The sequence below is a fragment of the Equus caballus genome, chromosome 7, assembly GCF_041296265.1.
Source record: "Equus caballus isolate H_3958 breed thoroughbred chromosome 7, TB-T2T, whole genome shotgun sequence".
Taxonomy (NCBI): Eukaryota; Metazoa; Chordata; class Mammalia; order Perissodactyla; family Equidae; genus Equus; species Equus caballus.
Genome location: NC_091690.1, coordinates 22,764,104 through 22,786,537, shown reverse-complemented (window position 1 = coordinate 22,786,537; position 22,434 = coordinate 22,764,104). Strand labels below are relative to the sequence as shown.

The 22,434-nt window shown below is 40.0% G+C and overlaps 1 protein-coding gene across 11 annotated transcripts in view; it reads left to right on the top strand.

Annotated features, from left to right (window-relative positions):
• Positions 1-1,511: 1,511 nt before the first annotated feature.
• The window catches only part of USP28 (ubiquitin specific peptidase 28), a 59,248-nt gene continuing 38,325 nt past the window's right edge, over positions 1,512-22,434 (top strand). For 7 of the 11 annotated variants that reach the window (XR_011440474.1, XM_023644844.2, XM_070272816.1 and 4 more), the window contains exons 1-3: positions 1,512-1,751; positions 16,733-16,810; positions 17,796-17,928. Coding sequence is in view for 6 of the 11 variants with exons in the window: in XM_023644844.2 (XP_023500612.2) it covers positions 1,695-1,751; positions 16,733-16,810; positions 17,796-17,928 (268 nt within the window). In the remaining 5 variants the exon portion in view is untranslated. The remainder of the gene's footprint in view (positions 1,752-16,732; positions 16,811-17,795; positions 17,929-22,434) is intronic. The other 4 variants (XM_070272819.1, XM_070272817.1, XM_070272820.1 and 1 more) reach the window with 3 other exon arrangements.

The window sequence follows — 22,434 nt, the reverse complement described above, 5'->3', positions numbered from 1 at the left end:
TAGACCCCTGTTTAGAACCATATAGCAGAAAGATATTTAATCAAAACTCAGGAGCCTCTGTTTACCAAATTGCCTGTACATACCTCTATCGAGATATGTGTATAGGAGGTCTCTGGTGATCTCTTAAGGAAATTTTCATGAATAAGAGTTATAGGTTTCCACCCCACTTACACACATTAAACAAACAATTTCCTAAAATGAATGTGCAAAGACAAACAAGAGTTGCTCCAGAGACATGGTGAAGACACACAGATATAGAGCTTTTTAGCAACGTGGACGTATGCAATGCTGCAAATAAACTAGGATGAGAAATCAACTTGTTTTGCAATGACCCCCAGGTTGAGGCCATGAACACAGGTTTCAGTTACTTACAGGAAAAAAAAAGGCAAAGCCACAAAAGCCCTACAACCATCAGACATAAACACAGACAGTCTGCCGCATGTGGAAGATTCTGAGCACTCTGCCAACTTGCCTGCCAGGGAAAGGGGTCCCTTGTCTCTCCAGGTGATGGAAGTAGCAGCAGTTGCAGTCCGGGCTCCTGAGAGTAACCAGGTAGGTTATCCACGGGAGCTGCACCTGATCTGTACCTGTTTCCTGATGCTACAAGCTGTACCCACATGCAGGCTAGAAAGGCTTGCAGGTGAAACATCACAGTCACGTGGACAACAATGCCAGGAGCACAGGAGAGGCCACCATCCATACAAAATTCACACGTAAGGTGCTGCCTGAGGGCCAGACCAGGGAGATGGTATAAGCAGTGCCCCTAAAAGACGCCCTTCCACAACCGGCCTCCACCCAGATTTGGAACAGCCAAAAGTGTGCCATGTGGATTGTTGCCGTGATAATGTGAATAAATGAGAAACATGGTTAGTAGTTACAATTTCCGCCAAATGGTTGAAAATACAATTGAGTTACCGGCACCTTAGTTCTTAATGTGCCATCATAAGCATCTGGCTCAAACTTAACAAAATACTACAAAATTTTAGTTTGAACTCCAGAAATCTACAATGGGATAACTTGGCAATTCTCGCTTCCCACGCCCAGGTCAGCGTCAGGCAGCACGCTGGGCATCAGCGAAGAGAGGCTCTGGTCCGTTTGCTTGGCTTTAGACAGACCCCTCCATTCGGCCTCCTCCTCTCCTTTTCTTAAAGATGCTGAAAATTTTTCATGGACCAGACTTCGAAATGGCGCCATGGCCAGGGGGAAAATGTCTATTACGCGCTCCCTAGACCGGTTCCCAAAGTGGGGAGCAGCTTTAACTCCGAGGCGAGGCAGGAGCCGGTCCTATAAACGAGTAGGTTTTGAAAACAGAGGGCGGAGAACGAGCCTCGGGAACGCAAACGCCGCCATGCTCCAAACCCTTTTCCAGGGGCCAACCTCCCGGAACGGAACACTACCGCCCCGAGTGCCAGCGCTGACCGTTAGCCAGGGGCGGGGTCGGGGTCACGTGGCCGGCGCCGGGGCACAGCCCGGCGTGCGCGGGAGCACGCACTGCGGCTTGGGCCTCGGCCGCGCGCCTTGCGTGCGCGCGCAGGCCGGGGGCGGGGCCTGTGGGCTGAGCCTCCGGCGCGCGCTGGAGCGGAGGCGGGGCCGGAGTAGGGTGGCGGGCGGGGGCTGGACCTCCTCCTGCGAGGCTGGGCTGGCGGCTGCGGCGGCGGTGGGAGGCGTGTGATCCGCGGAGGGGCGCCTCGGCCATGACTGCGGAGCTGCAACAGGACGACGCGGCCGGAGCGGCCGACCGCCAAGGCTCGGTGGGCCCCGGGGCTGCTAGCGGGAGCCGGGGGTCGGGCTCTGGGTCCCGAGAGGGGAGAGGGCGCGGGGCCCGGGCGGGAGCCGCGCGTGTCGCGGGCGGGCCTGCGGGGCTGCGGGGCTGCGGGGCTGCGGGCGCGGGGCGGGCTGGGGCCGGGGTGGAGGGCGCCGGGCGGGTGAGGACGGACCCTCGGGGAGGAGGCTGAAGTCTTTGCAAGGCTCAGGTCCCCGAGATTGAGGACCATCTTCGGGTCCGTGGGCGAGCTGAAGTTCGGGGTGGGGGGGGATTTGGTGTTTTGGAAAACCACATAGTATAAAGGGCCGGACGTAGGGCTGTCTGCATCAGAGATCTCTCAGGAGAGCGCTCCTGGGCCCGGATCAGGGGTGAGAAACTTCCGAAAGCGGCAGCTTTGATGGCTTTTGTTTTTTGTTCGTATTTTTAAATCGGTTTTACGGCAGTGTTGTTTTAAAGTGTCTAAAGCAGACCGAAGTTGTCTAACTTAAAGCTAGGATTTATCAACACCTTGTGAAAGAACAGGTCCCAGTTACCACTTCCGAGCTTCCCCTACCCCCCCCCCCTTTTTTTTTTTTAAACGGAGTAGCCTCCCCGATTACTGCATTCATCCCTCTAGATTTTAACGAGGGGGAGGAATAGCGCGATGAATAGAAGGTATGCTGTTAATGCTTTCCTATTCCTATTCTCTAAGGAGATTGAAATCAATACAAGGATTTCTGGGCTAAGATGGTGAGAGTGAAAACACTGGTTTGGGAGAAAATCAAAAGGCTAATGTCTGTGTGAAGAAACTTGGCAAGTGGGCAATTTGAGAATGTCTTCTAATGTTTCTTTGGAATGTTAGAACTTAACACTACCCCCTCACCCCTCAAGTCCTGCGCTTTTTCAAGACAGAATGGGAAACCTGTGCCAGATACTTAAATACGAGTTTGGGAATGAGGAATTTCATAAAATATTTACAATATAAAGCTGTCAGATACCTCCACATGAGAGCTCTTTTAAGTGTTTTTATTGTTTTCATGCACTCAGGAGACCAATAGTGTATAAGGTGAACGCATTTCCTTTGAATACTCCTGTAGTAAAAGATAACTTCCAGGTCCTGGGCTCCAAAATTGAAGTATGTGGATGGCATTTCGTGTGCTGATTTCTAATGGAAATATTATTTTTAGGTGTTTACAAATGCCTCTTGGAATCTGAGTCAGGATTTTCTCTGGTTTCAGAGATCAGTTCCATTTGTTTTTAGGACAGTGACTTAAAAACAGGTGGGAAAATCTTAGTTTTGAGACAGTCATGTTGATTTAGAGAAGGGACTATTTTAAGGGAGAGCAAGTCATATTTAAATTTGTCGGAGCTCTGTCAATTGAGACCATGTGCCTGTTAATCAGGAGCATCATTTACTTCTGCCGCAGTTTGAGTGGTGACCACTGTCTTAGCACTCTCTATTTGAGAGTTTGTATGTGAGGTGTTTGAGGAACACTTTATATAAGTCATAGCTATTTTTGGACAGCTTGGATCTCTGGTGGCTGTGGCTGGCTGGAGTACCCTCATTCCTGGCAACCTGCGGAGTGATGACATTTACTGTTCTTCCCAGTGATTCGCCCCATCCAGACAGATGATAAGCTTGGAATGCTTGATAATGTTTGCCCTTTTTGTTTCTGCTAATGTAAAATGCTTAAAGTTAGCAAGCTAGGTTGAAGGAATCTTAAATGGGAAAAGTAGCTTTCGCAACTCAGAGGAAAGATTTTAATAATGTCTTCCTCATCTTGATAAGTTTCCTGTTAGAATGGACTCTATTTGGAATTCTCTGAAGCATTCTACATTACCCTTAAAGGATCATTCATTGTTCTAGTTGAGAAGAGCCTTCCTCCCCTGACACTCAGAAGCTATTTAAAACCTAGAATGCTTCCCTTCCCTTATTCGTCGGTTGTGCATGGGACAGACAGAACCTTTTTTGGCTTCCCAAGACTTTTAGTGAGAGAAAAATGTAGTACTCTTGAAATATGTTCTCAGTACTCGAACCTAAAAGAGGACACTTTGTGATATTCCTGTGTCCCCCAGACTGCAGACGCAGATATCTAAAGAGATTACTTCCAGACAGCTTCCTGTATTTTAATCAATTCTTGACTCAGATAAAAATCAGCAGCAGTGTTTACGGTTATTGTGAGATAAACAACTTGAAGTCAGGTTGGTTCTTATAAGCTGTCATTCTTGGCAGCTGTTGTAGGGTTCATCACACATTCTTTGTGCTAAATGAAGCCTTATGAAAACCTGCCAGTTTCAGTGAAAAGTTAATGTCCCTTTTGCTTGCTCTTGATTTATTGGCTTTTCCTTCCCTTTTACCTGGTCTTATTCGTTTTTGGAACATCAGTAAGTCAGTGCTTGGTTGGCTTCCACAACTTGCATGCCTCCTCAGTTACAAAGTTTCTGTTCGCACAATGAGTACAGTGTTTATAAAACACATTAACAACGCCTCACCAGGCAAGATCTTTCCATGTGTTTTGTTTCATCAAAGGAGTTTAAAGCAATAGCCAAGTGAAGCACATATTTTGCAAGGAAAATAATGATGCAGATAGCAGTAGGAGCTGACATTCATTGAGCGTGTGCTGTGTGCCAGACCATGTGCTCAGAACTTTATCATCTCAGTACTTATGACAACTCCATGAAGTTTTCTTATGGGAAGGCTATACCTGTTAAATAATTTGCCCGTGGTCACCCAGCTAGTAAATAGTACAGCCAGGAGTGAATCCAGGCAATTCTGACTCCAAGAACCCAAGATATCCCTGATCCTGCTTATTAGTCAGTGGACCCATTGTCTTGGGTCAGAACCTTTCTATTAATTTTTAGAACTCTCCTGATGTTTTCAACTTTCAGTCCTCTCTCTACTCTTTCTAAATACATAAGCTTCTATTCTACTTGACCGATATTGCTGACATCTAAAGGGAGCTGTCTCATTTTTTTTTTTTTTACCCCTTTGGCATCACTTCTCTCAGTGGAAGAGGTACCCTTCCCTTCTCCCTTCATTTCTTAGAGATGAATCTAGATCAGTGGTGTCTGGAGACCTTTTTGATTGTGACTTATGGGGGAGGATGCTACTGGCATCTAGTGGGTGAAAGCCAGGAATGCTGCTAAACATCCTACAATGTCCAGGATAGCCCCACAAAGCAAAGAGTCGTCTGGCCCAAAAATGTCAGTAATGCTGAACTTGAGAAACCCTGATTTAGGTGATGTCTCTCCTCATTCTAAGTTATCTCACATCTCCTTTATCCTAGGCTAACACCCAGACACCTTCACTGTCTTCTACTCCCTTGTGACTCAAAATATGGTCCGTGGACCAGCAGCATCAGCTGGGAGTTTTTTGGAAATGTAGACATTTGGGTGTGCTGGAGCCAGCTTGTCGATTGTGTTCATCTCTTCCCAACTCTGTATTTAGTGACGACATGTTGGTGGCTTGAAATTGCCACGGTCAAGTATTTATAGTACCAAGGAAATAAGCAAGCTGTGCAGATCTACACACCACTGTTTGGGCCTCCACCCTAGACCGATTGAATCAAATCTGCCTTTTGACAAGATCCCTGGGTGATAAACTTTGAGAAGCTCTGTCCTACTCCACAGAATTCCTCTTTTCCCTTCAGCTATGCACACATTTCTCCAGTCCTCAAACAAAAGAATAACAACGAAATCCTCTTCTGCCCTGTCCAGCTGTTGCCTTGTCCACCACCTTCCTTTTATTTTGTTTACTTTTTGAACAAAGTTTCTAAATCCACCTGTTTCTTTTCTAAAGTGTTTTTCCAATTACGGTGTGATTCTAACTCAATGTAGAAAACTTAGAAAATACAGACCCAGGCAAGATTAACTCTTGGCTGATAGGAGGCACAGCCCCCATGCTGAGCCAAGTTAGTTCCCAGATTCCAGCATAGAACTTGAGGTGGCAGCAACAGCTCTGCAAAAGCCCAGTTGGGAGATGGCTGTGGGGAGCAGTCTAGGCTCCAGCAAGAAGAGGGCTGATTGCCCAGAGGCCTGGAGAGAGGCTAACCAGGCAAGAGAAGGTTAGATTGTAGGGCAATGAGTGGTTTCATGTGATCAGCATCTCCCGGCTTCCCACTGAGAGCCTTGCCAATAGTAGGCTTCTAATATTGTTACTAGTGAATGAAACAAATCTCTCGGAAGTGACCAATGACCACTTGGTCGAATCAGTGGCCTTTAAGTAGTAATTCTTTTTGCCATTTTCCCTTCCTTGTTCAAGTACCCACTCAAGTTCCAGTCTCATACTTTTATTTTTGATGGTTCCTCATTGCCACTTTGTTGTTATTTTGGCATTTGATTTTATTGCTACTTGTTATCAACTGTTCTGCTTTTTTCTAGAAATTTCCAGCATATATTTTTTAATCATTTGCCATAGTCTCATTACAGACAGAAGTAGTAGGCCCTCACTTCTGAATTGACTGCATCATTTTACAACTTTCTTATGAAAATTAGCTCTGGAAGAGATGTTTGACTTTATCTAATACAGCCTTCATCTTGCAAAGGCCGTAAGGGGTTTAGGGAGTTCATTTACTCTGGCTCCCGCAGTCTAAGGCAGAACCCTGGCCTCGGGCTTCAGTCCCGTGTTAGTGCCCTCAGTGCTACAGCTCCCTTACTTCCTGAGCCCCCCTCCTTTGGACCTTCGGGCCCTCTGTTATTCTGGTTCTTCTACCTTTCTTCTCTTCTAGGGGCTAACCCGTTTGCTTTCTTGCCTGTTACTGTCCTTTTATTAACTGCGTCCAAATCTGCATTTGTAATCCCGAGTTGCAAATGCCTTCTCCCCCTCTATTTCCAAATGGTTGTTAAACAGTTCTACTTGAATGTCAACCTCCTTGGCTATGTACATTTGCTGTGTAGCTACTATTCCCACGGGTATTATACCAGGCAGGGGAATGTACTTGTAATAATAGCATCTGTCATATTCCAGTTACTGCCCTGAGCACTTTTCTGCACATTTTTAGTATTTACAAAAACTCTGCAAGGGATGAATTATTATATCTTATTACTGATGAAGAAACTGAGACTCAGATAGTAATATAGCTTATAAGGGCCTAATATGAGCTCTTAAGTCTGTTTGCTTCCGTATTATAGATGAGAAATGTGGCTTACTGGTAATTAAATTCTAAGTAGCAGAACTGACACTTCAGGCCATTCTGAATTTGTCCCGCTGCAATACATGCCTTTCTAAAACCAAACATTTTGACCACCACTTGACAGTTTACGAAGCACTTTAACACATAATCTTGTTGAACCCATATAGCAGTCCTACGCCATAAAATGTAGTGTGACTAGGAAGTAGAATTTGCAAAGTGACAGAGCTCGTAAGTGATAAAACCAAAACCATAGCACAGGTAGTTTTCTCCTAGGATATCGGTATTCTCACTGCAGCCTCTAGAGTTTTGGTTGACAGCTAGGTCACAGAGTTTTACGTTTATACATTTTTTCATTTTACTAACAATTCCTATATGCAGTACTTCATTTGATATTCACATCAGTCCTGTCAAAGCCTGTGGTATACTTTATTTTCCAGATATGGAAATCGGTGGTCAGGAAAGTTGAGATTTGCCCAGAGGCTGACATGTCGTGGAGTCTGGGCTGCATATTTCTGCTATCTAGGCTTTCTACGTAAAAAGGGAGGTCAAAATTCCGGACATACAAAGCCAAATTAGAGATCTGCGTGAGTTGGTGTTAGCAGCATGCTTCCTGGTGGTTGGTAGTCCGTTTCAACTCAAGATGTCTTAAACAAAGATTTCCTTTTTCCATTCTTCCTGCCCAAGTTAGTTTTTACCTTGTGTCCTTTTTCTTTTTTGGTGTGTGGGTGTTTATGTGTATGTGTGCAGGTGCAAATATTTCTTGATTTTTATTCAATTGAATTGAAATTCGTATAATAGAAAATTAACTTTTAAAGTGTACAATTCACTGACACTTAAGATATGCACAGTATTGTGCAACCACCACCTGTATGTAGTTCCAAGACATTTTCATCATCCCAAAAGAAAAGCTGTATCCACTAAGCTGTCACTCCCTATTTCTTCCTTCTCCCAGCCCCTGGCAAGACCGGTCTGCTTTCTGTCTCTGCATTTGCCTATTTTGCATATTTCATATAAATGGAACTATACAGTATCTGACCTTTTATGTCTGGCTTCTTTCACCTACTGTAATGTTTTCAAGGTTCAGTCAAGTTGTAGCATCTATCATATTTCATTCCTTTTAATGACTAATATTCTACTCTTACTACATTTTATCCATTTTTCCATTGGTGGACGTTTGAGTTGTTTCCACGTTTTGACTATTGTGAAGAGTGCTGCTGTGAACATTTGTGTACAAGTTTTTGAGTACCTGTTTCCATTTCTTTTGGGTTAGAAGTGGAATTGCTGGGTCATGTGGTAATTCTATTTTTAACTTCTTGGGGAACCACCAAACTGTTGTCCACAGCAGCTGCGCCATTTTACATTCCCACTAGCAATGCACAGGAGTTCCAGTTTCTCCTCATCCTTACCAAACACTTGTTATTTTCCATTTTTGTTTTGTTTTGTTCTATAATGGCCATCCCCATGTGTGTGAAGTGGAATCTCATTGTAGTTTTGATTGGCATTTTCCTAATGGCTGATGTTGTTAAGCATCTTTTCATGTGTTTATTGGCCATTTGTATACTTCTTTGGAGGAATGTCTATTCAAGTCCTTTGCTCATTTTTGAGTTGGGTTTGTCTTTGGTTGTTTGAATTGTAAGAGTTTAATATAATCTGGATACTAGACTCTTATCAGATTTATGGTTTGAAAATACTTTCTCCCATCCTGTAGGTTGTCATTTCACTTTCTTGATAATGTCCTTTCATGCACAACAGTGTTTAATTTTGAGGAAGTCCCAATTACCTATTTTTTCCTTCTGTTTCTGCTTTTGGTATCATATCTAAGAATCCATTGCCAAATCCAAGATCATGAAGATTTTTCTCTATGTTTTCTTCCAAGAGTTTTATATTTGGCTCTTATATTTAGGTTATTGATCCATTTTGAATTAGGTTTTGTATATTGTGTGTGGTAGGGATCCAACTTTGTTCTTTTACATGTGGGTATCTTGTTTTCCCAGTACCATTTTTTGAAGAGACTATTTTTTTCCCCATCAAATGGTCTTGGCACTCTTGTTGACAATCAGTTGACCATAGATGTATGGTTTTTTCTGAACTCACAGTTCTGACTCATTTGTCTATGTGTCTGTCTTTATGCTAGTACTACACGGCATGATTACTGTAGCTTTGTAGGTTTGAAATTAAGAAGTGTGAGTCCTCCAAGTTTGTTCTTTTTCAGTATTGTTTTGGTTATTCAGAGTCCACTGAAATCCCGTATAAATTTGAGTATCAGCTTTCCCATTTCTGAAAAAAAGGCCATTGGAATTTTGATAGGGATTGCATTGAATTTGTAGATCACTTTGGGTAGTCTTGCCATTTTAGCAGTGTAAGTCTTTGTAATTTAATGTGTGAACTTGGTTGGGCCGTGAAGTGCCCAGACATTTGTCAGATATTATTCTGGGTATGTTTGTGAGGGTGCTTCTGGATGAGATTGACATTTGAATTGATAAACTGAATAAAGCAGATTGCCTCCTTAATGTCTATGGGCCTCGTTCAGTCAACTGAAGACCTGACTAGAACAAAAAGGCTGAGTAAGAGGAAACTTCACCTACCTGACTGCTGGCTTGGGACATCTGTCTTCCGTCCTCCGACTGGAACTTAAACCATCAGCTCTTCTGATTCTCAGGCTTACCAACTCAGACTAGAACTACACCACCGACTCTCCTGGGTCTCCAGCTTGCCAGCTGCAGATCTTGGGACTTCTCAGCCTCCGTAATCACAAGAGCCAATACCTTACACACTCATGTGCCTGATAACAATGTTTTGATTGAAGGACTGTATATGCAGTGGTGGACGCATAAGATTAGTACCATATAGTTTATGTGTGTAGTAGGCCATACCATCTAGGTTTGTGTAAGTACACTCTTCTGTTCACACAGTGTTGAAATTGTCGAATGATGCACTTCTCAGGTTAAGTGTTAAGTGACACATGACTGTAATAAATTACTTTACCAACACGCACACAGGAAACTAGAAATACAAGGTTCCTTTACACACACACACACACACACACACACGCACGTATACCCTATGTTCTGTTTCTCTGGAGAACCTTGACCAATACAGTCTTTGAATCCATGAACCTGAATGTCTTCCCATTTATTTAGATTTCCTTTAACTTCTTTTGCAGTGTTTTACAGTTTTCTGGGTACAAGTCTTTCACCTTCTTTGGTTAAATTTATTCCTAGATATTTTATTCTTTTGAATACTATTGTAAATGGAATTGTTTTCTTAATTTCCTTTTCACATTGTTCTTTGCTGCTGTGTAGAAGCACAACTGATTTTTGCATGTTGATTTTCTACCCTGCAACTTTGCTCTATTTGTTAATTAGCTCTAGTAATGTTTTTGTGGATTCTTTGGAACTTTATATATATAATCATGTCTCTTGTGAATAGAGATAGTTTTACTTTTTCCTTTCCAATTTGAATGCCTTTTATTTATTTTTCTTGCCTGATTGCTCAGGCTAAAACTTCAGTACAATGTTGAATAGCACTGTGGAAAGTGGGCATCCTTATCTTGTTCCTGATTTTAGGGGGAAAGGTTTCGATATTTTACCATTGAGTGTGATATAAGCTGTGATAAATAAAGGGCTTTTCTCATGTTGAGGAAATTTCCTTTTACTTTTAGTTTTCTGACAGTTTTTATTGTGAGAGGGTGTTAGATTTTCTTAAATGCTGTTTCTGCATTGATGATGGTCCTGTGTTTTCCCCCCTTCATTCTATTAGTGTGTTTATTACGTTGGTTGGTGTTCTTACTGGTTTCCTATTATGTCATTGGCAATAGCATTCTGTCAGGCTTCCGTCTTCAAATATTTGACATTCTTTGAGCTGTTCAGAGTTTATCCTCCCTTTCCATTTCTCCTACAGCATTCCCCTCTCGTTACACGTGGTTTATTCAGTAGCCCTCTAACTCATAGTTAAGCTGTCTTTCCCTACTCATCCTACTTTGAACCAGTTGTTCATATGTGCTAGATTAATCACCTTAAAGTACCTTTTCTCCCCCTTCATCTTTCTTCCTTGCTGAGGAGTCTGTAATGATTTTCCATTGTTCATCAGATCAAGTCTAAACTTATCCTGACATTTAGAACACTTCATAATCCAACCTGCATCAGCTCTCTGGTCCCTGTTATTTATCAAAAATAGAAACTACATACTAAGGCCCACCTAATAATAACTTAAAATTTTACTGTTGTTAGATTTCTGAAACCATAAGCATGTAAACTTGATTTCTTATATCTTTCCCATATTTTCCTAGTTTCTCAGTTAACCTTCACAATATATTGCTAAAAATGGCATTTTTAAAAACTTTTGAAGATGCATTCCATATGACTTTATTGTAACAGCTTCCCATTCTCATTTCTTGTATTTAGTTGGGGCATGTATTCAAAGAAATAAGAAAATATTTTTTTAATGTATCCTAAAGTAAGAAAGAAACAAAGTGCAGGACATAATTTATAGTGTGAAAAAATATATTCAGATGCAGAGATCAATTCTAGAAAGATATATCAGAAATTGTTAATAGTGGGTACTCCTGGGAAATGAGACTGGGATGGGAGGAAGAGGGAAATTTCCTTTTCGTTTTGTATCCTTTATACTGTTGGAATTTCTTACTTAGTGAATCTGAAAAAAAGATGAAAAAGTTTGAAAGTAAATAATGGTTAGTTCCTTTTTTATTGCTATTAATTCCTGTTTAAACCTCTTTACACCATATAAGAGTAGCTAAATTTTAAAAGTTTTTAAAGCTTTTTAAAAACTTTAAGCCAATTGATGAATCAGAACAGTCATTTTCATCATGTGCCTACTTTTTGCGTCATTAAAATAAGTTAGCAAGTAGCCTGTTTCAGGAGATTTAATTGTATCCAAAAAAGCTGCTATTTGTCATTTTAAGGGAGTCGTATTCTTATGGCACTTTAGATTTCTGCTTTATGAGTAAGTTGGACCAACATGGAGTTGTTGCTGGAAGAAAAACTGAAAAAATGCCAGGGCTTCTGTGGGCCATTCCTCGTTTTGTGCAAGTGGAAAGGTTGGCGGCAGTCTCAGGGTGCGTCATTGGGACCCTGTTGTCCAGACTGGATTTCTGGAGTTGCCGCTGTACATTTTCTTTGACTCCTAAAGTTATTCTTTTGCTTTCCTTGGGTACTTAAGTTTTATTTTAAAATTGAAAAACCAGATCTTTAACTTTGGAGGGAATTTTATTAGGCATACCTTGGTAGCTCTTTGGAGTAAAGGGACGTTTATCTATTAGTTTTAAACTTAGAAATGTCTATAAGAATAGATGATTGAGATCAGGAAATGTGCACATCAGAATGATTAAAACAGCATCCCTGTTTGAAGGAATTGAAAAATCTAGAAAGCTCCTTATCACAGTGCTGACCTGGGTGTTATGAAGATAAAACTTTTAATTAGTAATCTCACAAATTTGCCTCATCTGATCAAAGAGAGTTTTAATTTAGTTACAGTAGGATTAGGCCAGTTATTGTTTACTATGAAAACTTGATAGCTTAATGTTTTTATTGTCTGAATAATCCCGTTTATTGCTTATTATGAGATGAGTTATTGTCTTTAAGAAAACCTCAGTCCTGAGAAGTGGACTGAATTGCACCAAAACTACCGAGTAGCTGAGGTCAGGAAGCTGAGTTCCTAGATTTGTGTGTGCCTGTCTTTCTTCGCTGCCTCTGGGCAAGAAAAGAGAGTACTTTTTGTTTTATGAAAACAATGAGAATTTAGCTAAGGAAATGCAGACCTGTTGGCTCTTGTCAGTTATTTGACTCGGTTATGACTGGGGCACAGGCCTTGTCTTGTCTCCTGTTGGGTGCGTCCTTTATACAGTCAGGAGGTGCTTAACGACAGGGATGCGTTTTGAGAAATGCATGTTTAGGCCATTTCGTCATTATGCAAACATCAGACTGTACTTACACAAACCTAGATGGAATAGCCTACTACACAGCGCGGCTACGTGGCACTAATCTTAATGGGACCACTGTTGTATATACGGTTTGTTGTTGGACCAAAACGTCATTACGCGGTGCATGACTGTTTACAGCATCGTAGTTAGGGTGAAGTTAATATTTCAGTCAGCTTCCTGTGAAGTTCCAGGAGAAACCGTGAATTAGTAATACAGAAGGACCCTAATGAGCTTAATTTATCTGTTACTGTAAAATGAACATTTAATATAATACTTACTAGGATTCGGGTTGTGGGTACTATTGAGAACTTAGGTTTAGCTAAATATTTATAAGACTGAGTTGTGTCGTAGCAGTTGTTTATGTGTGTCAATGGCATAGCTTAATCCTTGTGAAATTTGTTAAACTCTTAATAGTTATCTTTGATTTATCTTTTAATCCAAGATATTTGATGATAAAATAGGTTTTGTAAACTTTAGTTTCCTAATTTGCACAGTGAAGATAACGATTCTTCACTTTTTGGGTTATTATAAGGATTACATGTATGTGGGGCAGCTAAGGTTCCTGGCACAAAGGAGGTGTTCAATAAATGTTAGTTAAAATTGTTACTGGTGGTGTCCTATAGATAATTCAAATTATGTGGTATGTTGTATAATTCTGCCTTTACAAGAACCACGTGATGAGAAATACTCGGTAAAGACAGTAAGTCCCATTTATTCATGGGCTCATTTGTTCCCTCCACGTGGGAGGTAGAAGGGGAGAACAGTGTGGGCCAGAGTCCTTGGGAATGACTTTCTGGAGGAGGTTGGGTAAATATAACCATGGACTGTAGGTTGGCATTCCATGGTTAAATAAATGTAGGTATTTTTTAGAGATAATATAAGTAATACTCCAAGGCATGAGAGGATGAGTTTGTGAGGTAAGGAACTGAGTAGGAGAAAAGGTTGAGCAGGTAAAGGGTAGAATCAGGTAATGGTCTTTAAATAGAAAGATGAGGAACGTGGATTTGAATTAACATGTAGAAGATTGTTCTAGGAGCTGAACAAAAGATTTTACATAGTTGCCATTTCTGCCCAATAGCTTTTAAAAAACGGAAACTAAGAGTTTATTTTCCTTTTTTGACTGTCTTATTCTAGATGTGTTAATGTCCACCGCTACCTATTACAGAATGGACAAAGGAGTGGGACTTTAATCCATGGTCAAATGTAGTGATTAGTAAATTATTTAATGTGTGAATACCATATTTTGTTGATTCATTTATTTGGCCTTCTGAGCTCTCTGAAGTCAAGATGCTCCTTACATTGACTGTCATCCAAGTAGCAGGTGTAATGTAGTTATCATGGTCTGCACAGGTATGGGCTTGGTCATAACTGTTCCTGTTGTCGTGACACTTGAGTTATATGCACTGTTGGTACCACACGGTTAGTTTACTTGCCATTTAAAATGTCTTTAAAAGATCACACTGTGATTCAAGATTGAGATGAAAAAAACTGTGTATGGAGAAAGGCATAGAAACAGAACAACAGGGTTCAAGTTTGATTTTACGTGAAGCAAAATATTCATCACTGGAGGAATGATCGCAGTTTCAAATTTTCTTGCAAATCAAGTGCGTTATGGGACCTATGAAGGAAGATACCATAGGTATTTTAAGCTGTATGAAGTTTTGTCACTGAGAAATATGCAAAAGAATTGCCCATCACATGCCAGGCACTACATCTCAAAGCAGGGTAAATTGCTGTATTTCTCAACATAAATGAGAAATTTTAGAGCTACAAGAAGCTAGTGTGACCAATTCATATGTCTCCTAGGCCTGTCCTGAAGGCATTGTGTCATAGTTTAAGTGGCAGCAGTTTTTCTCCTTAGTGGTACATAAAATAATGGTGCTTTTTATAACCAACGGCATCTTGCATTCCATCAAACACAGTATTCACCTCTGGACTTCCTGATGGTAGCTCGTTTGGAACTGATTGTACTACTAGGTGATCAAAGTTGTGATTAGATAATGGCAGGCAAATCAAAATAGGGAACTTAAGATGCAAAGATCAAGGTCAAAATACAAGAATAAAATATTTGCATTGTTTTGCATTAAAAAGGTATTCTTGTCTGTTTTCTTTGTCTTCTCAGATATAGCATGGCATAGAGTTAGAGGGCAGATTCTGAGGTCAGGCAACCTGGGGTCAAATCCCAGCTACACCCCTTACTAGCAAGAACCTTGTGTAAGTTTCCTAACCTCTCTCTGCCTTGGTGTCCTGTCAAATGGGCATAATATCTGTCTCACAGGTTTGTTATGAGGGTTAAATGAGTTAATACATATGAAGTGTTTAGAACAGCGCTGGGCTAACAGTAAGCAGTATGTATTAGCTGTTATTTTTTACTGGGATTATTTTCTGTGAATCCTAGGTGTCACTTGGTATACAGAGTAATTTGAGGTGAAGATGTGATTATCTATCCCATTGTTACCTTCTTGGTTCTGGTTTAGGGTTAATATGCTGCTCATTTCCTCCTCCCAATTCTTATTCCACCGTTTTTTGGTATATTGATTTTGATTTTTTAGAAAATTGTGTATGATTGAAATATATAGAGTTACACTTTTATACAAGAAAATCAAATGGAATTAGAATTAGTTTGGGAAAAAACTTTTTAATACTTTATTTTTCTAAAATCACATGCTTGTGTTTTCGGCATTCGCCAAGGCTAAATCTGGACTCCTTTTAGTCTGACAGTCCCTCTTCCAGTGCACAGGCTGTGACTGCCTTTGACAAGGCTCACAGCCTCAAAGACTGCTGGTCTCAGCAGGGTGGGGTTCCATTTCTAGAATATGACTATGGGCTGTGACTAGAACAGAAGGACTGTTGATGCTTTCCGAGGGCTATCCAGGGGTGTTTCAGTTAGTTATTTCTAGTTGTGTGATACTTAAGTGTGACATTGGGCCCTCAGCTGTTGAAGAACATAGGATACTGTTTCTGTCACAGCTGACAGTGGGGTAGACGGCCTCTCCTAACTGAAAGATAGTTAATGGTGAAGCATCAAGTGTTGAATCCGGGCCTAATTCTAAGATAACCTTAGGAATGGTATAAATCAGACTTCTCACTGAATTAGATTTGAATTATTTCATTTTCAGTATTCATCTGAGAGAGAATGATCTTCAGTTGGGCCAACCAGTTGTTTAAATTGAGCTTACTTGTAAATACGTGTTTTATGTTAACTTTTCTCTTTGTTCAAAATAGGATAAAATGTTCCAGTGAAGATTTAAGGCTGAAAAGAGGTTATATCCTGATCTTGTGATAGCTGGAAGTTAACAAGATAGGTTTTTCCTTGATTCGGAATAATGAAAACATTCCATAGTTTATTCCCTCTGGAATTGTATTTATAATTCAGAAAATTCTAACTTTGTCTCTACTTCTTTTTGAGCAGTCAGACCTAAAGTTTTAAATATGACGTTGGTGGTGTCATTTGTTAACTACATGATTGGAAACTTATTGCCAGTGACAAATGACACGCACAAATGGCATGTGCCGTGAAGCTTAAAAATAGCACATCTTCGCATCCATGCAAATTCCCTGGACTCCTGATATGACCTACTTAGGCTCACGGAAAGGAAAACCTGAGGCACTTTAAGCGTCCATTAAGGCCAGAATGTTACCTTTAAATGTTTTATATATTTGTAGTTTTACTGTTTACTCATATTTCTTCCACAAGTGCCAAAAGCATTTCCCATGATTAAGCTTTTAAAAGAGCAATTGATTGGCATTTCAGAATGTGTCTGATAGTCGGTACCTTGTTGCTTGGAGCTAGTCGGTTCTTTAAGGTAAACAAGTCTCAAGCTTGTTTATCCGAGATGCTTGTACTTATTCTTTAAATGTATCCAGGTTTGCTTTTTGACTGATGTATGCCTGTGGTTTTTTGTTTCTCAAATACAGAGCTGCCAAATGCTGTTAAATCAACTGAGAGAAATCACAGGCATCCAAGATCCTTCCTTTCTTCATGAAGCTCTCAAGGTTAGTTTCAAGGCTTCTGTTAGTCAACAGGCTTTAAAACAGTTGTCCATATCATAGTTCTGTCAGTTCAAGCTATTTTTATGCCAGAATGAAAGCGCATGTTCAGACAGAAGCTCTACAGGTCAAATGACCTGCCATCTTCAACATGTCAGTGATTGGGGGGAAGAAGTTGGGGATGGGGGAGACTGGCAGTGAGGGGGACCCTGCAGGGTGAAATAGACCTTATATGGGTCTTGATTCAAATGAACATTCGAGTCAGGGAAATTTCAACTGGTTATTTGATATTAAAAAGCTTATTTCTCCTAAGGCGTAATAATAGCATTGAGGGTTATATTAAAAAAAAAAAGATACATTCTGAAATGTTGACTGATGAGCTGATAAGATATTTATGATTTGCTTCAAAATATCTGGGAGAGGGTAGGAAGAATAGATAAACCAATGACTTGATAATTGTTGAAGCTGAGTGATGGGTCCATGGGGTTCAATTATACGTGCCCTCTCCTGTTGTGCATGTTAGAGATTTTCCCTAATAAAAAGTTAAAAACAGATGGAAGTGTGGTCACCACTACAGAATATGGTGACTGCTTGGCACTTTTGTTGTAGAGGTGGACTTCATTTAGAATCTCTGTGTTAATTGCCAACCCACTTTTTGATTCAATGTGGCTTAGCTATTCTGTGAGATCAGGCACCCAAAGCAGTGAGAACAAGTCTCCAGCAAGATTTCATTCTTGTTTGCATGTGGCAGGAAGTCAGAGCATGGCAAGCCCCTTCCTGTTACTAGGAGTTTGGTGTAAACTTGAAGCATATTAGACTTACTGTCCTCCACCATGCTCTTTTTTTCTACTTTCTACCCTAAAATTAAGCCTAGACTTACTCAGTACGTCACCAGGGTAGTAAGCAGTTATAATAAAAAAATTAACTCGCTACTTATTTTAAATACTGTGATGTTTTACTTTTGAAATTTCTATTCTTTTCCTCCCCTTAGGCCAGTAATGGTGACATCACCCAGGCAGTCAGCTTGCTTACTGATGAAAGAGTTAAGGAGCCCAGTCAAGACTCTGTTGCTACAGAACCATCTGAAGTAGAGGGGAGTGCTGCCAACAAAGAAGTATTAGCAAGTAGGTATATCCTGTCTTGGTCCTCCTCTGAACTGACGGAAAATAAGAGATGAGTTTATGTGAATTTCTTATCAATCACATCAACCCTTTGGAAATGATGGTAATAATAGCTAATTATTGAGCCATCACTATGTGGCAATCACAATTCTAAGCACTTTAAATGGGTTCATTCATTCATTCAGCACTTATTCACTGAGCACCTACCTGTGCCAAGCACTCTTAGGCACTGGAGATGAAGAAAAGAAACAAGAATCCTTGCCTTCTTGTAACTTATTTTTTCGTGGGGGGGAGATCAACAGGTAAATAAGTAAATTATGTAGCATATTAGAACATGATAAGTACCATGGAGAAAAGTAAAGGATAGAATGAAAGAAATGAAGAAAGGAGTGCTGGGGACTGCATTTTAAACAGGATGGACATTTTGAGAAGGTGCAAGGGAGATGAGGGGGTAAGTCATGGGAAGCCTTAGGATGGGAATACAGCTTGGCTTGCTTAAGGAGGAGGAGGAGGCCAGGGCTGAGGTTTAGTGAGTGAGGAGGGCAGTAAGAGATGAGGCCATAGAGGGAACGGGAGGCAGAGCATTCAGTGCCTTCCTAAGTGCTTGGCTGTTACTCTGAGTTAGATGGCTAGCCATTGGAGAGTTTGGAGCAGAGGAATCGTGAACTGATTTCCATTTTCCAAAGATCATTCTGACTGCTGTGTTGAGAACAGAATGTCGGGGAGGGGCTAGTGAGCATGGGTCAGAGCAGGGAGTCCAGGACCAGTCAGGAGACTATTGCAGATGATGGTGGGCTGGGTCAGGATGTATTGGTGGGTGGAGAGAAGTGCTTGCCATACAGGGTTTGCTTACAGGGGAGATAAGGGTTGTGAAAGAGAGGAGTTAAAGGTGGCTCCAGGGTTTTTTTCCGTAAGCAGCTGAAAGGATGGAGTTGCACTTAACTGACATGGGAGTAACTGCAGATGGAGCAGATTTGGAGGGGAAGATATAGAGATCAGTTTTGGCAGTATTAGGTTTGAGCTTGTTAGACATCCAGGTGGAATGTCAAAGAGCCAGTGGAGATCCAAGTGTGCAGTTCAGGGGAGAGATCTGGGCTGGAGATAGATAAAACTTAGGATCATAAACCTGAAATGGTATGTAAAGTTATGAGACTGGATGAGCTCTCTAAGGGAGTGAGTGTAGAAAAGAGAAAGGGTTCAATGACTAAGCAGTAGATACTTCCAGTGTTGAGAGGTCTGGGGAGGTGAAGAGTATCCAGGGAGGTCGGCAGAAGACCGGGAGAGTGGTACTCTGGAAACCAAGGAGGCTTCCGGGAGGAGGGAACCATCAGCTGGGTCACATGGTGCTAATGGATATTTGGGCTGTTCGCAGTTTTGAGCTATTCTGAGTAATGCTGGTTAAATAGTCTTGTATAGGACTTCTGGTGCACATACTGACTTTTTTCAGTCATTTTTCTTTTTTGAGACTCCTCCATGTTGAAGGTTGTAAGTGTAGTTCATTTATTTTCGCTGGTATGTAGTATTTCCTTGTCTAAATATACCACAATTTCTGTATTTGTTTATTGACTTTGGGGTGGTTTGAATTCTTTTGCTGTTATAAGCAAGGCTGCTCTGAGCAGTTTTGATTCACGTTTCTTGTGCATGTATGCAAGAGTTTGTTTAGTGTATATACCTGGCACTGTAATTGGTGGGTATCATTGGCTGGCTCATCTTCATCTTTATAGGTAATGACAGTATTTTCCAAAATGATTTGTTACCTATTTTGTAAACTCCCTCTAACAGGATTTGCGGATAACTATTGCTCTCAAACTTGTTAGATTATAAAATTGTTGCAAATATTTTTAATATGAAATAATATCTTGTTTTTAATGAGAATTTTTAAAGTTAGTAATGAGATTGAGCATCTTCCATTTTGACCATTCATGTTTCCTCTCATGTGAAATTTCTCTGTCTTCTGCTTTTTTTCTATTTGTTAGCTTCTTTCTTATTCTTTCTTGATATTATCTTATGGATAATAACCTTATTCATGATATATATCTTATTGATATTGAACTTATATATTTTTAATATTAACCCATTTTTCTGGATTTGTATGTTTCAGATGCCTTCTCCCTGTTGGTACCTTGTGTTTTTACACTATGGTGATGAACTGAAATACCTGCATTTTACTGTAGTTGCATTTATCATCTTTTTTTATGGTTTGTGCTTTTTGTTTAAGAACTCTTTCTATACCCTGAAGTCATAGAATATTCTTTTATATTTTCTTCTGTAATTGTAATGTTTTACATTTCACATTTAAATCTTTAATTCATCTGAAATGGATTTTTTTTTTTTTGGTGAGGCAAAAGGTAGGGATCCAGTTAGATTTTCCCCCCCATACTCAGTTGTCCTACTACGTTTCATTGAAAAGGCTCTCCTTTCCCACTGATCTGCAGTGTCAGCTCTGTGTTGCATCACATTTTCATGTTTTCCATTCTGTTTCATTGAGTATCTGTTTTTAATTCTTTGGGATTTATACCTAGGAGTGGAATTGCTGGGTCATATAACAATTCTATATTTAACTTCTTGGTTTTAATATTTCTAAAAGAGAACTCTTTTCATAACTGCAACATTATCACACTTTAAAAATTAATAATAATTCCTTAATTTCATCAAATACTGGTGTAGAAATTACCCTGCTTGTCTCATTGACATTATATTTGCAGTTGGTTTGTGAGAATAATGATCCAAATAACAGTAAAACATTAAACATGTTTGAAATGTCTTTTGAGACCGTCTTTATAAATTTTCGCTTTTTTTCTTGCAATTTAATGCCTGGAGAAATCACATCCCTTGTCCTGTCACATTTCATCATGCTCTGGAATTTGCTGATTTCATTCTTATGATATCCTTTAGTGGATTTTTCTGTCTCCTGTCTTTCCTGTAAACTTAGATGCTTAACTGGCATGACTGAGTCATAGTTGTGTGTGTGTATATCTTCTATTTTGTCATGTCAAGAATTAAATAACGTCTGGTCGCCCTCTTTTTGTGTTGTTAAAATTGTTAGTGTGTTCAGATATTGTCAGCTTGATGAATTTATTATGAAATTCCCCACCTAGTGTTTTAAGCAGCCAGTAGTGATTGTTGCTGAGATTCTGTATTTTACTGGAGATTTCAAAATGGTAATATTCTGTCTATCATTACTTCATAATTTATTAGTTGGAATTTTTTTTTTAAATTGTCATAAAAAACACGTAACAAAATTTACCATCTTAACCATTTCTGCATATACAGTTCAGTAGTGTTAAGTATATTCACGTTGTTGTGAAACAGATCTCCACAACTTTTCCATCTTGCAAAACTATGACTCTGTCCCCATTCCGTAATAACTCCCCATTCCCTCCTCCCCTCAGCTCCTAACAACCACTGTGCTGCTTCCTGTCTCTATAAGTTTAATTACTCTAAGCACTTCATATAAAAGTAGAATCAGGCGGTTTTTGTCCTTTTGTGACTGGGTTGTTTTACTTATCATAATGTCTTCGAAGTTCATCCATGTTGTAGCTTGTGTCAGAATTTCTTTTCTATTTAAGGCTGAATAATACTCCATTGTATATATACACCACATTTTGTTTATCCCTTTATCCATCAGTGGATATTCGGGTTACTTCCACCCCTTGGCTATTATGAATAGTGCTGCTATGAACGTGGGTGTGTAAACATCTCTTCGAGATTCTGCTTTCAATTCTTTCGAATATATCCCCGAAAGTGAGATTGCTGTATCATGTGGTAGTTCTATTTTTAATGTTTTGATACTCCATACTGTTTTCCATAGCAGTTGCACCATTTTACATCCCACTAATGGTACACAAGGGTTCCAATGTCTCCATATTCTCACAAACCCTTGTTATTTTCTGGGGTTTTTTTGATAGCCGTCCTAATGGGTGTGAAGTGATAGCTCATTGTCATTTTGGTTTCCATTTTCTATGATGATTAGTGATGTTGAACATCTTTTCATATGCTTGTTGGCCTTTTGTGTGTCATCTTTAGAGAAAGGTCTATTCAAGTCCTTTACCCATTTTTTGATTGGGTTATTTCATTTGTTTGTTGTGTTGAATTGTAAGAGTTCTTTATATATTTTGCATATTAACCGTTTATCAGATATATGATTGGCAAATATTTTCTCCCATTCTGTTTGCTGCCTTTTCACTCTTGATTGTATCCTTTCATGCACAGAAAATTTTAAGTTTGATTTAGTCCTAATTGTCGTGTTTTGTTTTTGTTGCCTATGCTTTTGGTGTCATATCCAAGAAATCATTATCAAGTCCAATATCATGAAGCTTTCTCTTTAACTTTTTGAAGAACTGCCAAACTCATTGCATTTCCTTAATGGCTAATCGTGTTGAGCATCTTTTCATCTGCTTATTGGCCATTTGTATATCTTCTTTGGAGAAATGTCTATTCAGATTCTTTGCCCATTTTAAAAATTGAACTATTTGTCTTTTTATTATTCAGTTGCAGGAGTTTTTTATA